A 12,303-nucleotide genomic window follows, 5' to 3' on the forward strand; every position below is an offset into this window, starting at 1 on the left:
AGCAGTCAACCGTGTCCTCTACCGAAATTTCACTCATGTTGTCGTCCTCGTTAAGCTCAGATGCATTTTCAACATCAATTTTGTTTTCTGAGCTTACGTTGGCGTTCAAAGAGTCAAATTTTTGTATGGTTTCGGTTCTCAGTTTAAGTCTATTATGTTCATCCAAAAGGTTTTTAAGCATGTCCTTGTGGTCCTTGGATTTAATGAAGGACTCAATTTTGTCCAGTCCATACATGTAGGTCGGATTGACATCATCAGACGATATCACACTCTCACAATTATAGGCTTCAGCATCGATTTCATCCTCTTTAAATTCAAGGAAGGGCAAAATCATGTGATGGATCTTTTGGCCTATTTCACAGTCCAAGTGAAGCTGAGTAATATTAGAATATAGACGTTTTGCAATTAAACAAAAAACATTCCGCTGTTTTAACAACTTTAAATTGTCTCTTTGTAAATAAATGTTTTCGTCTTTTATTTTAACTAATTCAGACTCCTTCAACTCGATCCACATTCGCCGCTCCTCACTCTTCGAAGACACCCTGCTTAATTGATCAGTTAGGTTAGAATTGGTGACTCGATTTTGAGTTAAGCTACTATCTAGATGAGAAATTCTTGTATTAACATTTTTTAGTTCTTTCTCATATGAGGATTGTGGTACTTTAAATGAAATGAAAACCGATTGTACCTTCTTTATCAGTTCATCAAGTTCATTGAACTGCTGGCTGAGTGGTTTGGCCGTAAAGCACATGTCCTCCTGCACCTTCGGTTCATTGCTTCCACTATCGGTGTTGTATCCCCTCATCTGAGATACATCAGACACCATGAAGCATCTTCCTCCACTGCTCTCTTCCTTTGCCACATAAGCCTTTCCATGAGTAGGCTTCCTCACTTCATCGTCTTCTGAGTCGGTAGACCAAACTTCCGTGCTACCGAACTCGTCATCAGCAACCGAACCCTGCACAATAAGAGCATTAATAGAAGGGTTAGCGGTAGACTTCTTCTTTCTCAATTCATCCAACCTTTTCTACAACACAGCTGCCTCATCCTTTTCATCACTCTTTTCAGCCATCTTCTTAAGGACACAATCTTTAGCATAGTGGTTTTTCCCACCACAGTAGTAACAGCTTACTCCAGAATCACCATCCACCTTCGGTTCCTTCTCGGGCTCTTCAACCTTCGGTTCATGGTTAACTTTTTCTGAACTGTAACTCCCCTGCCAGTTTCGGTTTTTATTGCTGGGGAATCTCTTCTTTATGAACCTCTTGGGGTTAGACACCATCATAGCATAATCCTCAGACGTAAGGTCATACTCCTCCAAGTTAAGGTCTTCATCCTCCATCACAGCTTTACTCTTTGACAGGAGGGCCAACGAACCAAGGCTTGAAACAACGTTCTTCTCCTGCAGTACAATCTTCTCCTGGGACTTGAGAATACCCACCAGTTTTGCCAAAGAATATGATTTAAACTGCTCATGGGCTTTGACTGTAGACACCACTGCTCTCCATTCAGACCTCAGACCATTTAAGAAAGTAACCTTCTGCTCGATAAGCTTCCTTTCGATGTCATGCTTGATCATCCTACTGAGAAGATGATTGAAGCGATCGAACGTCTGGGTCACTGTTTCTTCGGCCCCTTGCCTGAATTCTCCAAACTCCGATAAGAGTAAGGTTTGGATAGAATGTTCAAGATTCTCGTCTGTAGAGTACAGTTCACGAAGTCTATCCCAAACTTCCTTTGCCGTCGTGCATGAGCTGACCAACCTGAAAGTATCGGATTGAAGGGAAAATCTAATCAATCTTAACGCCTTGATATTGCACTGGAATTTATCCTTTTCATCTTGTGCAATATCTTTAACATCCTTCAGCAGATCATTGTACTCCTTTTGAGTTTTGATAATCCTGGACGTTGCAGAATGAGAAAACGGTCCATTAATGATAGCTTCCCATATGAGGTATCCATTATCCTCAGATCCTATCACGTAGTCTTCGAAGTGATGCGCCCAGACTTCATAGTCATGGGTATATAGGATTGGAATCTTCGTGGTTGAACCGATGCTGTTGGAAATATTGATAGGATTTGATTACGACTCGTCCATTATGATCGAAAAACCTGTTCAAAGATCAGACATGTAATAAAGCAGATTAGGGCAAAACAATAAATATCAAGATACGTCAATAATGAGATGACGGCTCAATAAATATCGATAGTTGCGGAAAAACCCTAATTAAAACCTTTTCACAGAAAAAATGTGTATCGATTACACAGCCTCCTGCCCTGATACCAATTGATGAGATCAAAACCTTAATCTTTGAAGATCGATTAGATCTTAAACAGGTAAGTAAATATAAAACTGTAAGAACACGAAAATAAGAACGAGACAAGAGTGAATCAAACGTGTCGAATAATTAAACAAAATCCTCAGAAGAGCTCGATTAAGAACATCAACTGTAGAGGATTGGTAGGTTACAAGAACGATTAAAGAAATCTGGAAATACTATCGTTATGCTCTGATCTATCGTTCTAAAATCATTCTTCTAATATGCATGCAAGCATATACTTATATAATAAACAAAATGGGCTTTCGGTTGGACAGGCCCAAACCGGAATACAAACTAAATGAATAAACAGCCGAGCCCAAATGACGCAATCTTCAACAAAACTTCAGCCCAACACTTCAGGAGATCGTGGCAAGGCGAAGGCGTGATCGTACCGCTCCTCATGTTTTACGATTTATGTGATGTGGTTCTGGGGAAATACTCTGATGTTTAAACTATTTTGAAAACGAATGTATGAACTTAATGATTTTGAATGAATTAACATGTTTTAATTTGGCTCGAATTTTATGGGTGTTACATTACCCCTCCGAAACGCTATTCATATACATTATGGCCAAAGAAGGTTGTAGTCTTTGATAATTTTGTAACTTTAATTTCATTTAACTTTTCGGGGAAAATGACTCAGGAGGGTAACTAACTGTGAGTTTTTTCTCATTTGGTCTTTTTTTTTTTGTACTCAATATCTCATAGAACTTGTTGTTTGTGTTCATCATAATCCTTTGACCGGCTATCACAGGTCAAAAGTCGGTCAAAAAGACTATGATGAACACGAAAACAAGTTCGATAGTGTATTGAGTAAAAAAAAAAGACCAAATAAAAACAAAGGCAACAAATAGTTACCTCAACGGTCATTTTCCCATAAAACAATACAAAATCGTTTTTTGAAAAAAAAATTTAAAGTTAATTTAACCAGGAAAAAAAAAACCCGGTATATTTTTGAAATTTATACATTAGGTAGGGTATTACTTCACTTCCAGTCTTCAATGATTCAGAAAACCAAAACCATTCCAGAATTTGTTCCGTTCTCTGGAGCAGACAAAAAATGGAATCAGACCCACGCAGGATACACGCTCGAGTCATCAAAACCTACAACGCCGGCACCTCTGAGTTCCGTTTCCAGCTCAACAATCTGATAACTCTCTACATCAACTCTCACCTCCTCCCCAACGCCGTTCGTCTTTTCCAACAAATCAAATCCCCCAATGTCGTCTCATGGACAACCTTCATCTCCGGCCACTCCAACACTCCCGCCGCTCTCAGCCACTTCGTCTCCATGCTCCGTCACCCCACCCTCCCCAACCAGCGCACATTAGCAATTGTTCTCAAAACCTGCGCTTCTCTCCATGCTCTTTCCTTTGGACTCCAGCTTCATGCTCTCTCTATCAAACTCTCACTTGCAATCGAACCCTTTACCGCCTCAGCCCTTATCCATTTTTACTCGAAAACCCATCTTCCCAATAACGCCCAAAAAGTGTTCGACGAAATTCCTCACAGAGACGCGGTTTGTTTTTCCTCTGTAATCGTCGGGCTCGCCCAGAACTCAAAACCCATCGATGCTTTATCTTATTTCGCTGAAATGAGAGCTTCTGGGTTTGACTCCACCGACTACAGCGTCTCTGCTGCATTGCGTGCGTCAGCAGAACTAGCTGCCTTAGAACAATCTAAGATGATTCATGCCCATTCTGTCGTCACCGGCCTTGATTCAAATGTGATTGTCGGAACTGCTTTGGTAGATGGATACGGGAAATGTGGAATGGTAAACGATGCACGTTTGGTGTTCAATGAACTTGTTTCAATCTTGAATCTCATAGGGTGGAATGCAATGATGTCAAGCTACGCACAACAAGGGGACAAAGATTCAGTCATGGAACTCTTTTCATCAATGGAGCATCATCAAGGTCTTGTACCCGATCAATACACTTTTCTCTCTATCATGACAGCATTTTGCAATGCGGGTTTGGTTGATGAAACAGAACGATGGTTCAGAAAGATGGAATCAGAATACAAACTGGAACCATGGATTGAACATTACACATGTTTGGTAGGTGCAATGGGTAGATCTGGGAGGTTACAGGAAGCTAAAAAGATTGCTTTAACAATGCCAAATCATAAACCCGATGCTGCAATGTGGAGGGCATTGTTGTCCACTAGTGCACATCATGGTGATATAGAAATGGTCAAAGAAATGAGTCAAAGGCTACAAGAACTCGACCCACAAGATGATTCTGCTTATGTGATTGCTGCAAATGCTTTTTCTAGTGTTGGAAAGTTGGAGGAAGTGAAAACTGTGAGAAAATTGATGAGAGAGAGAAGGGTGAAAAAGGAAGGTGGGTTGAGTTGGATAGAAGTTTGTGGACAAGTTCATGTCTTTTTAGCAGGAGATCGTAGACATGAAAAGACAAACGAAATTTACAGAAAGTTATGGGAGTTAATGGAGAAGATAGTGAAGTTAGGGTATGTGCCTGTTTGGGATGACATGTTGCATGAAGTAGGGAAAGAGGAGAAGATTGAAGCACTTTGGAATCATAGTGAGAAATTGGCGTTGGCGTTTGGACTGGTTGCTGATGTGGCGCCACGTGGCAAGGCGTTGAGGATTGTTAAGAATCTAAGGATTTGTAGGGATTGTCATGAGGCGTTTAAGTATATTAGTAGAGTGGTGGAGAGGGAGATTATAGTGAGGGATGTTAATAGATATCATAGGTTTTTTGATGGTGGTTGTAACTGTGGAGATCATTGGTGATTTGTGCATAGTTTTTTTTTTTTTCAAAGAATTAAATATCTTTCAAGAATGCTTATGATATTGTTCGTATGGATTTATGGGTCTTTATAAATATATTGATAAGGAAAAGAGTGAGGGAACATCCCTGGCCCAGCCCAAGAATGGAGAATCCAATGAGCCCACAACCTGGAAGGTGTACAAGAGGAGGCAAAAAGAATGACAGCTTCATGGTGTCTCCACTATGACTAAAGAGAGAGAAAAGAGGGTAGTTTATTTGAAAAGAGCGCAATAGTATCTTTTCAGTTTTTGTCTTGTTTTATTTTGTCTAGTATGAATTTCGGCTTTTAAAGCTTGGGCAGGAAGAACCCTAGACTGATTATCCTTTCTATCATTGAATACAATTAAGCATTTGGCTCTCAAGCTGATGTTTCTGATGTTCCATTGTTTCTCTTTCTGTTTTCCTTGGCTTGTTTCTTATCAATTTGGTTCCATTTGTTGGGAAATCAAACTCGTCTACCCTTCCTTCCACCATGGTACAACCCACCGAAACCCGGTTGCAAACCACAATCAACTCCCATGAAGGTCAACATCCAGATGAAGGAGTTAGCAGGCTCAGACTATGTAGAATCTACTGACCGACGTACCCACGTCCATGGAGAAGACGATGGAGAGGATGATAGCCAACATAAAAACCACATCTTCAACACCCTACAAGCAGACCGACGTGTCCGTCATCCGAAATCCAACCTTAGACTCCACCTCCGACACGACAGAAAATCCCCTTATCATCACCCCATGGCAACCCCACCCCCAAAAAAATGATGAATCATTATTCTCACTTCCCAAGGTCAAACTTCCTACCTTTGAAGGGATAGATGCTCGTGGCTAGGTAGGAAGACTGAACTATACTTCCACATTCACAAGACTCCTTTCGATCAGCAGTTGAATCTTTCCCAAATGTGCACGGATGGGTCTACATTTCATTGGTATACCAACCTTATGATTCGATACCCCGATACCACGTGGGAGTAGTTCTGATTGAAGCTCATGATCCTTTCAGTGCTACGAAGTATCGTAACGCGCATGAAGCACTTGGTTTGTTGTTCCAAGAGGAAGATGTGGAAGAGTATATTGAAGCTTTTGAAGCCATATCTATCTTAATTCTCGATCAATTAGAGGAACAATCGATCGGTTGGTTCATTAGGAGGCTGAAGAACGAAATTCGTAATTGAGTTCACACCTTGAGTCCTTCGTCATGCGATCAAGCTATGGAATATGGTAGAAACATCGAAGCGACAATGGTGTCTTTCCGTCAACGCTCGGGTCCTACTCAATTGGGCTCATCCATTACCAAGACTATTGACTGACTTTCCAACTTAAAATATACCACTCCACCCAACTCAAAACCCACTTCTATTTACGGAATCACCAATCCGACCCTTACCCGACCCTTATATAAACCTTTTGCTTCTATTCGAACCCCAAATACACACCATTTGACTTTGCAAAAGTAGGATGACAGGTGCAGGAAGGCATTGTGTTTCAAGTGTGGGATCAAATACTCTCCCCCATCACATGTGTGCAGATGGAGGGCTACGAGTACTCCTCCTTGCTGATGGTGAGGCACTCGACGATGATGGGCACGTATTTCACGTTGATGTCGTCAATGAGGTGGAAAGGAATCATCTATTGAAGGAGAGCCTCTCTCTCTCTCTCTCTAGGTGGATCTCCAACGATTCCAACCCTACCTTGTCCACAATCAAGTTTGCATAAGTAATAAATGACATACCAGTCTTAGTTCTAGTAGACAGTGGGGCTTCACACAATTTCCTCTCTAAACGATTGGCTATTTCTCTAGGGCTAATCATCCAACCTATTCGTCAGATTAACATAAAAATGGAGGACGTTAGGAGGATTTGGATGTCCAAACAATGTAAGGTGGTTCCAATCAAGCTTGGTTCTTTTTCTTCTAGTGTCGACGCCTTGGTAAATGAACTTAGCTCCTTAGACATGATCCTTGGAATTGCTTAGCTAGGAACGTTGGGCGATGTGCTATACAAATGGGCCTCCTTCCGGATACAATTTTGGAATAACGGTTCTCTCCAGGGGATCTCTCCCACTCATGTGGGACTATCCTCCGTTCTTACTAATATTAAGGCCCACTCCGACCACCTCTTTATAGCCGATGCATCATCGACATTATCTATGGCTCACCAAACCAACTTGATGAACTCATTTAGAGATTTTATGCTTTGTTTTTAGCTCCAAAAGGCATCTCACCATCCCGATCAATCGAACACTCCATCAATTTACTTGAAGGGCTTGGACATGTTTTTGTGCATCCATACGACACCCCCATCTACATAAAGATGAGATCCAAAGACAAGTCTAAGAGACGCTAGATCAGGGAATTATTAGACCTAGAAAAAAGTGCCTTCTCGAGCTTATGATCCTCATAAAGAAAAAAAGTCGCTTCTTAGAGGCTATGCATCGATTATCATGCCTTGAACCGAGCCACAATACTTGATAAGTACCCCATTCCCGTTGTTGAAGAGCTCATTGACGAACTCCACAATAGTTATTTCTTCTCCAAGAATGACCTCAAATCGGGATTCTTGTGAGTTTGTGAAAAGGACGTTGAGAAAACAACGTTTCGCACCTACAACGGTCATTACGAATTCCTCGTAATGCCGTTCGGGCTCACCAATGCCCCCACAACATTCCAAGCACCGATGAATAGCATCTTCCGACATTATTTCAGAAATGGAGTTGTGGTATTTTTAAACAAAATTCTAGTGTATAGTAGCACATAGGATGTGCATTTAAATCTTCTCTTTGAGGTTCTTTCAATTCTCCAGGCACATCAGCCGGTCATCAACAAGAAAAACAACACATTTGGAAATCATTCAATTGAGTATTTAGTGTTGAATCTATATGCCACAACCTTTTGGGAATAATTATTGTTTTGTGAAAATAATAATTATAAGAGAGTATAACTAATTATTATTTCATATTGTATGAATTAATAATTCATGCACACCCTTTTGGACTAGTTGAATCTTTTTTGTCTTTTACCTAAAGATAAAGTTTATAAAATTAAAAAAATCCTTCTTCTTTATCAAGGTATGGCCGCAACTTTGTTAGAGGTGTGGAGGTTGCTTGTCAACCTCTATACCTTGTCTCCCATGCTTATTCTACTAGTCATTACTTTAGAGTATTTTAATGGTTAGACTTTACTTTACATGAAGAATTTAAAGGAGTGCCTTGCATGAATTTTGATCTAGTTGTATTAGTCTTAGAATCACAATCTTCTTCCCTCTTCTCTGTCACCAAAACCGTAAGATTCATGATGCATCTTCTCTTGCTTTCTTTTGAAGATTATTCAAGTCTTTGGTGGCTTAAAGTGCTTCTCCTTTAGTGCTTATTTGAGTTAAGCACTTAAAGACTTAAGAAGTACTTTATACAAGAAGGAACTAGCATACCAAGTGCCTTACTTTTTATGGTGGATACACATAGGGAAATTCTACTCTTGAATTTTTGCTATCTTCATCAACACCCAAAAACCAAATGGGTTCAAAGGCTTCAAAGGTTGTCATTCTAAAAACTGTTGGTTGTTTTTATTTCATTCTAACCTCTATAAATGGATCCTTGATGGTTTGGTTTTGTTATAAACTAAAAGTAAACTTGTTATTTTTATAAGACTTTCGTTGCGGGTTTTATGAAAAACAAACTTATATTTTGTATCAAAACCCATCAGTGGTATCAAAACCATCTTTTATATGTTAGAATGATATTTTAGGTTTGATAATATTTGGTTTTTGGAAAACAAGCATGTATTTCTTTTGGTTAAGAAATATCCATATTTGTCTTCTTTGGCAACTTCTTGGTTAAAATTGTGTGTGTGTGTGTGTGTGTGTTTTTTTTTTTTTTTTTTTTTTTTTTTTTTTTTTTTGTATATAACCATTTTTCATGCATTTTGGTTATATAAAAGAAGCTTTAGAAAAAAAAATAGTTGTTTGTTATAATATTTGATATGTTGTGTATAAACAAGCCATTTAGACATTTGCGTTGTGTTTGGTTGATATTTATATATTTATAAGATGTAATAGATAAATATGTATTTTTTTCATTTGTTGATTTGTTGTAATAAATTACTTAGGTCCTGTTTGTTTACCTTTTAATTGTAAAATTAAGAGGCAATGTCTTAAATTTTCAGATTCAGATTGTTTGTTTGCATATGATTTTTTACATCTTAAAATTATAAATGCCTCTTATTTTTTCAGATATCGAACAAAGTTTGAAAAATAAAAAAAGAGACGCGTTCCTTATTTGCCCTAAACAAGATCGACCGCCTCCTATTCTTTTCTTCCCTTCGTGTTTGCTTCTTCGCGTCTGTTTCTCTACACCTTCCGACGACGCCGCTGAAACGACGCCCGCCCACCCAAAACGTTGATGACGCTGCTCCTAACAACGTCGCAACCGCAAGTTCTTCTGTCTCCAACTCGTTCTTCCGCTGACGCAACAGGTTTGTTTCTCTTCTTCTTTTAAAATCGAATCCGTTGCTCTTCTTCTGTTTCTTCTTCTTTTCCCCCAAACTTGAAAATCAAAAATCCAAATCAGATCTTGATGTTATGTTATCTGTTTCTGATTTGTTCAATCAAAATCAATATTTGATGTTATGCTCGATTTTATGTGAAATCAGTTTTCAAAAATCAAAATCAATATTTGCGTTCAATAGATAGTTTATGTGAAATTAATTTTCAAAAAAATTTAAGTAATCTTTTTATCTAATTAAATTTTGATTTGAATTTGTTTGTATATTTGAAACTTCATGGATGGAATTGTCCATCGAGATCTAAAACCATAGAATCTCGTACTTTCTTGAAATGAGGGCAATTGAACACTGAAGATTTCAATTCCCGTGTGCCTTAAGAGAGTTGTTTGTGAGGTGTATTCAAATTATGTTTCATCCAACCAAACGGGCCCTTATAAGCGTGATCTGTGAAATCTGTTATATCCATTTCTATTAACTTTTTTTCTTTTCATTCTATTCATGAGATGTGAAATCTGTTATATCCATTTCATGATGTATTTGTCCCTATTTGTGGTTATGTAGTTGAGCATAAAGCTATTGCTGACAAGTGATATGATACCAGTAATTCCAACTCTGAAGTCCTCTGCAAAGGTTCTGATTCCAGCTAAAACAAAAGGAACCACCATCATTGATATGGGCTATAATTTCAAATCTAGTTCATCGGAGATTATATCTCCAGTTCATTAATTGGGCATGTCTCTATGCCTTTTTGCGTGCTCTGTTTCCAGTTCATGAGTTACCACTCTCCTTGATACAACTTGTAAACTACTTTCAAGAATAACTATTAAGGGTTTTTCTTTCAAGAATGTGTTTATACTTGTCATGATATGTAAGAAATAGCAATGTACTTTTATTGATTTCTTTATTATAAAGTCAAACTTTCACCTCTTTCTATTAGACCATTGTATTGTATTTTGAAAAAATCTATTTAGTTAAAGCAATGTCATCCAAAACAAAGCAACTATGATTGCTAATTGGATTAGATTTGTCAAATGTTTATGTTTGATTTTGATTTCTGTTTAATTTGGATTTTGTATGGTGTTTATATATATATATATATATATATATATATATATATATATATATCCAAGAAGTTGGTCCAGTTATATTCTAAACAAAAGCATTTTTTTAGAAAAAATAATACAAAAGGGTAAAATGATCATTTTTATAATTCAGACAACAATTCAGAGGTTCCAACCAAACAGCATGATAAAAATCCAGATCTTAAAAATTCAGATATCTTAGAAATTCAAACCTCTTAAAAATTCAGATCTTAAAAATTCAGATCCTACCAAACAGCCCCTTAGACCAGTTGTGTTTCTTTTTAAATGTAACAAGATGAAGAAATGACCTCCTTGTGGATGACTTAACCATTTAAGACCATAATCCTAACCATAAGCTTCTACTTTTGGTTTTGGGTTTAATAAGTAAATCATAGTCTTAATGGTTTATGTGTTGCAACTTTCACAACATGAAGATTTGAAGTCATTTTGCAAGCAAGAGTTGACTGGGCAAGTGGGAGCTTGAAGACTTTTTGAAGTGTCCCTTAAGTCCTTTAGGAAAGACTTTGTTACATCCCAAAAATCATAGAAATTTAAATTTTTTCAAAAATAACCCATTAACCATAATGTGTTTACAAAACCATTGTTTCAAAAGTGTAATCATAATCAGAGCATTCCAAGATCCAATACAATAAAAATAGAAGATGTTCACGATCACACATTCGCTTTTCCATGATCCTCTGAAGTACCTGAAACAATTAACTGAACCGGAAGCCAAAGCTTAGTGAGTTCCCCAAAAGTACCATCACATAACATAACAAACAATAGCATGCATATATGATCCTTCAACTCGACTGGACCGCCTCACAGGGCCTACAACCTATCTAGACTGCTCTACGGGCCTTCGGCCTGACTAGACCGCCTCGTAGGGCCTATAACCTATCCGGACTGCCCCTGGTATCCTGGCCTTCAGCACAAAGCAGGACCGCCTCGACCCCTCCATAATATGTCGACATATACAATAGATAAACCTAAACACATATCCAACAAATACATGTAATCATACAAATATACTAATCTATCATATAACTATCATAACATCATCCTATATACCAAGATACATAACCTAGTGGGCCGACATTGGTGCCTTCGATCCACAAGTACAGTGAGGAAAACTCACCTCACAGTCTAAAGAAATAGCTACACAGATCACTGCTCTAAATGTTAACTCTACCATCCACTTATACAATCACAATTACTTAAGCTCAAACTAGTAATCAAAATACCCAAAATGCCCCTATGTCAAACTTGGTTCAAAGGCAATGGTCAAATTCAACCTACAGCTGACCGCCACGTCATGGCTATCCAAGGCAACATTATGGTCGCAATACAAAAAACCAGGCGTGCTCAGACCAAACACCATGCCGTGACAGCCATACGCCACATCGTGGGGATCAGTCAAAATGACTTAATTCATTAAGCTGATTTCCAGTCCATTCCACGAGTTCCCAAGCTCAAACTAGGTCTAAACCATAACCTAGATGGATAAAGTTTCCAGCTTTATCCTTTAAGCCTTGCCAAAAAGCTAAGATCCAAAGCCCTAAGTCCTTAATGAAGGCATAAAGCATATACTACTCATTAAGCACTTAA

General features: G+C 38.3%; 1 protein-coding gene and 1 long non-coding RNA gene across 2 annotated transcripts; both read left to right on the forward strand.

Annotated features, from left to right (window-relative positions):
• Positions 1-3,326: 3,326 nt before the first annotated feature.
• LOC111919545 (pentatricopeptide repeat-containing protein At4g33170) lies at positions 3,327-8,015 on the forward strand. Its single transcript, XM_023915112.3, has one exon. The coding sequence runs from the start codon at positions 3,382-3,384 to the stop codon at positions 5,077-5,079; it is 1,698 nt and encodes a 565-aa protein (XP_023770880.1). The 5' UTR covers positions 3,327-3,381; the 3' UTR covers positions 5,080-8,015.
• Positions 8,016-9,034: 1,019 nt separating this feature from the next.
• On the forward strand, positions 9,035-10,542 carry LOC122195979 (uncharacterized). Its single transcript, XR_006187148.2, has 2 exons — positions 9,035-9,583; positions 10,175-10,542. It is a non-coding gene; the product is annotated as an uncharacterized LOC122195979 (long non-coding RNA).
• Positions 10,543-12,303: the final 1,761 nt, after the last annotated feature.

Source organism: Lactuca sativa, chromosome 9 (assembly GCF_002870075.4).
Source record: "Lactuca sativa cultivar Salinas chromosome 9, Lsat_Salinas_v11, whole genome shotgun sequence".
Taxonomy (NCBI): domain Eukaryota; kingdom Viridiplantae; phylum Streptophyta; class Magnoliopsida; order Asterales; family Asteraceae; genus Lactuca; species Lactuca sativa.

What these genes read in the sequence shown, in the direction of transcription:
- LOC111919545 (XM_023915112.3), top strand. Translation starts at nt 3,382, where the DNA reads ATGGAATCAGACCCACGCAGGATACACGCTCGAGTCATCAAAACCTAC.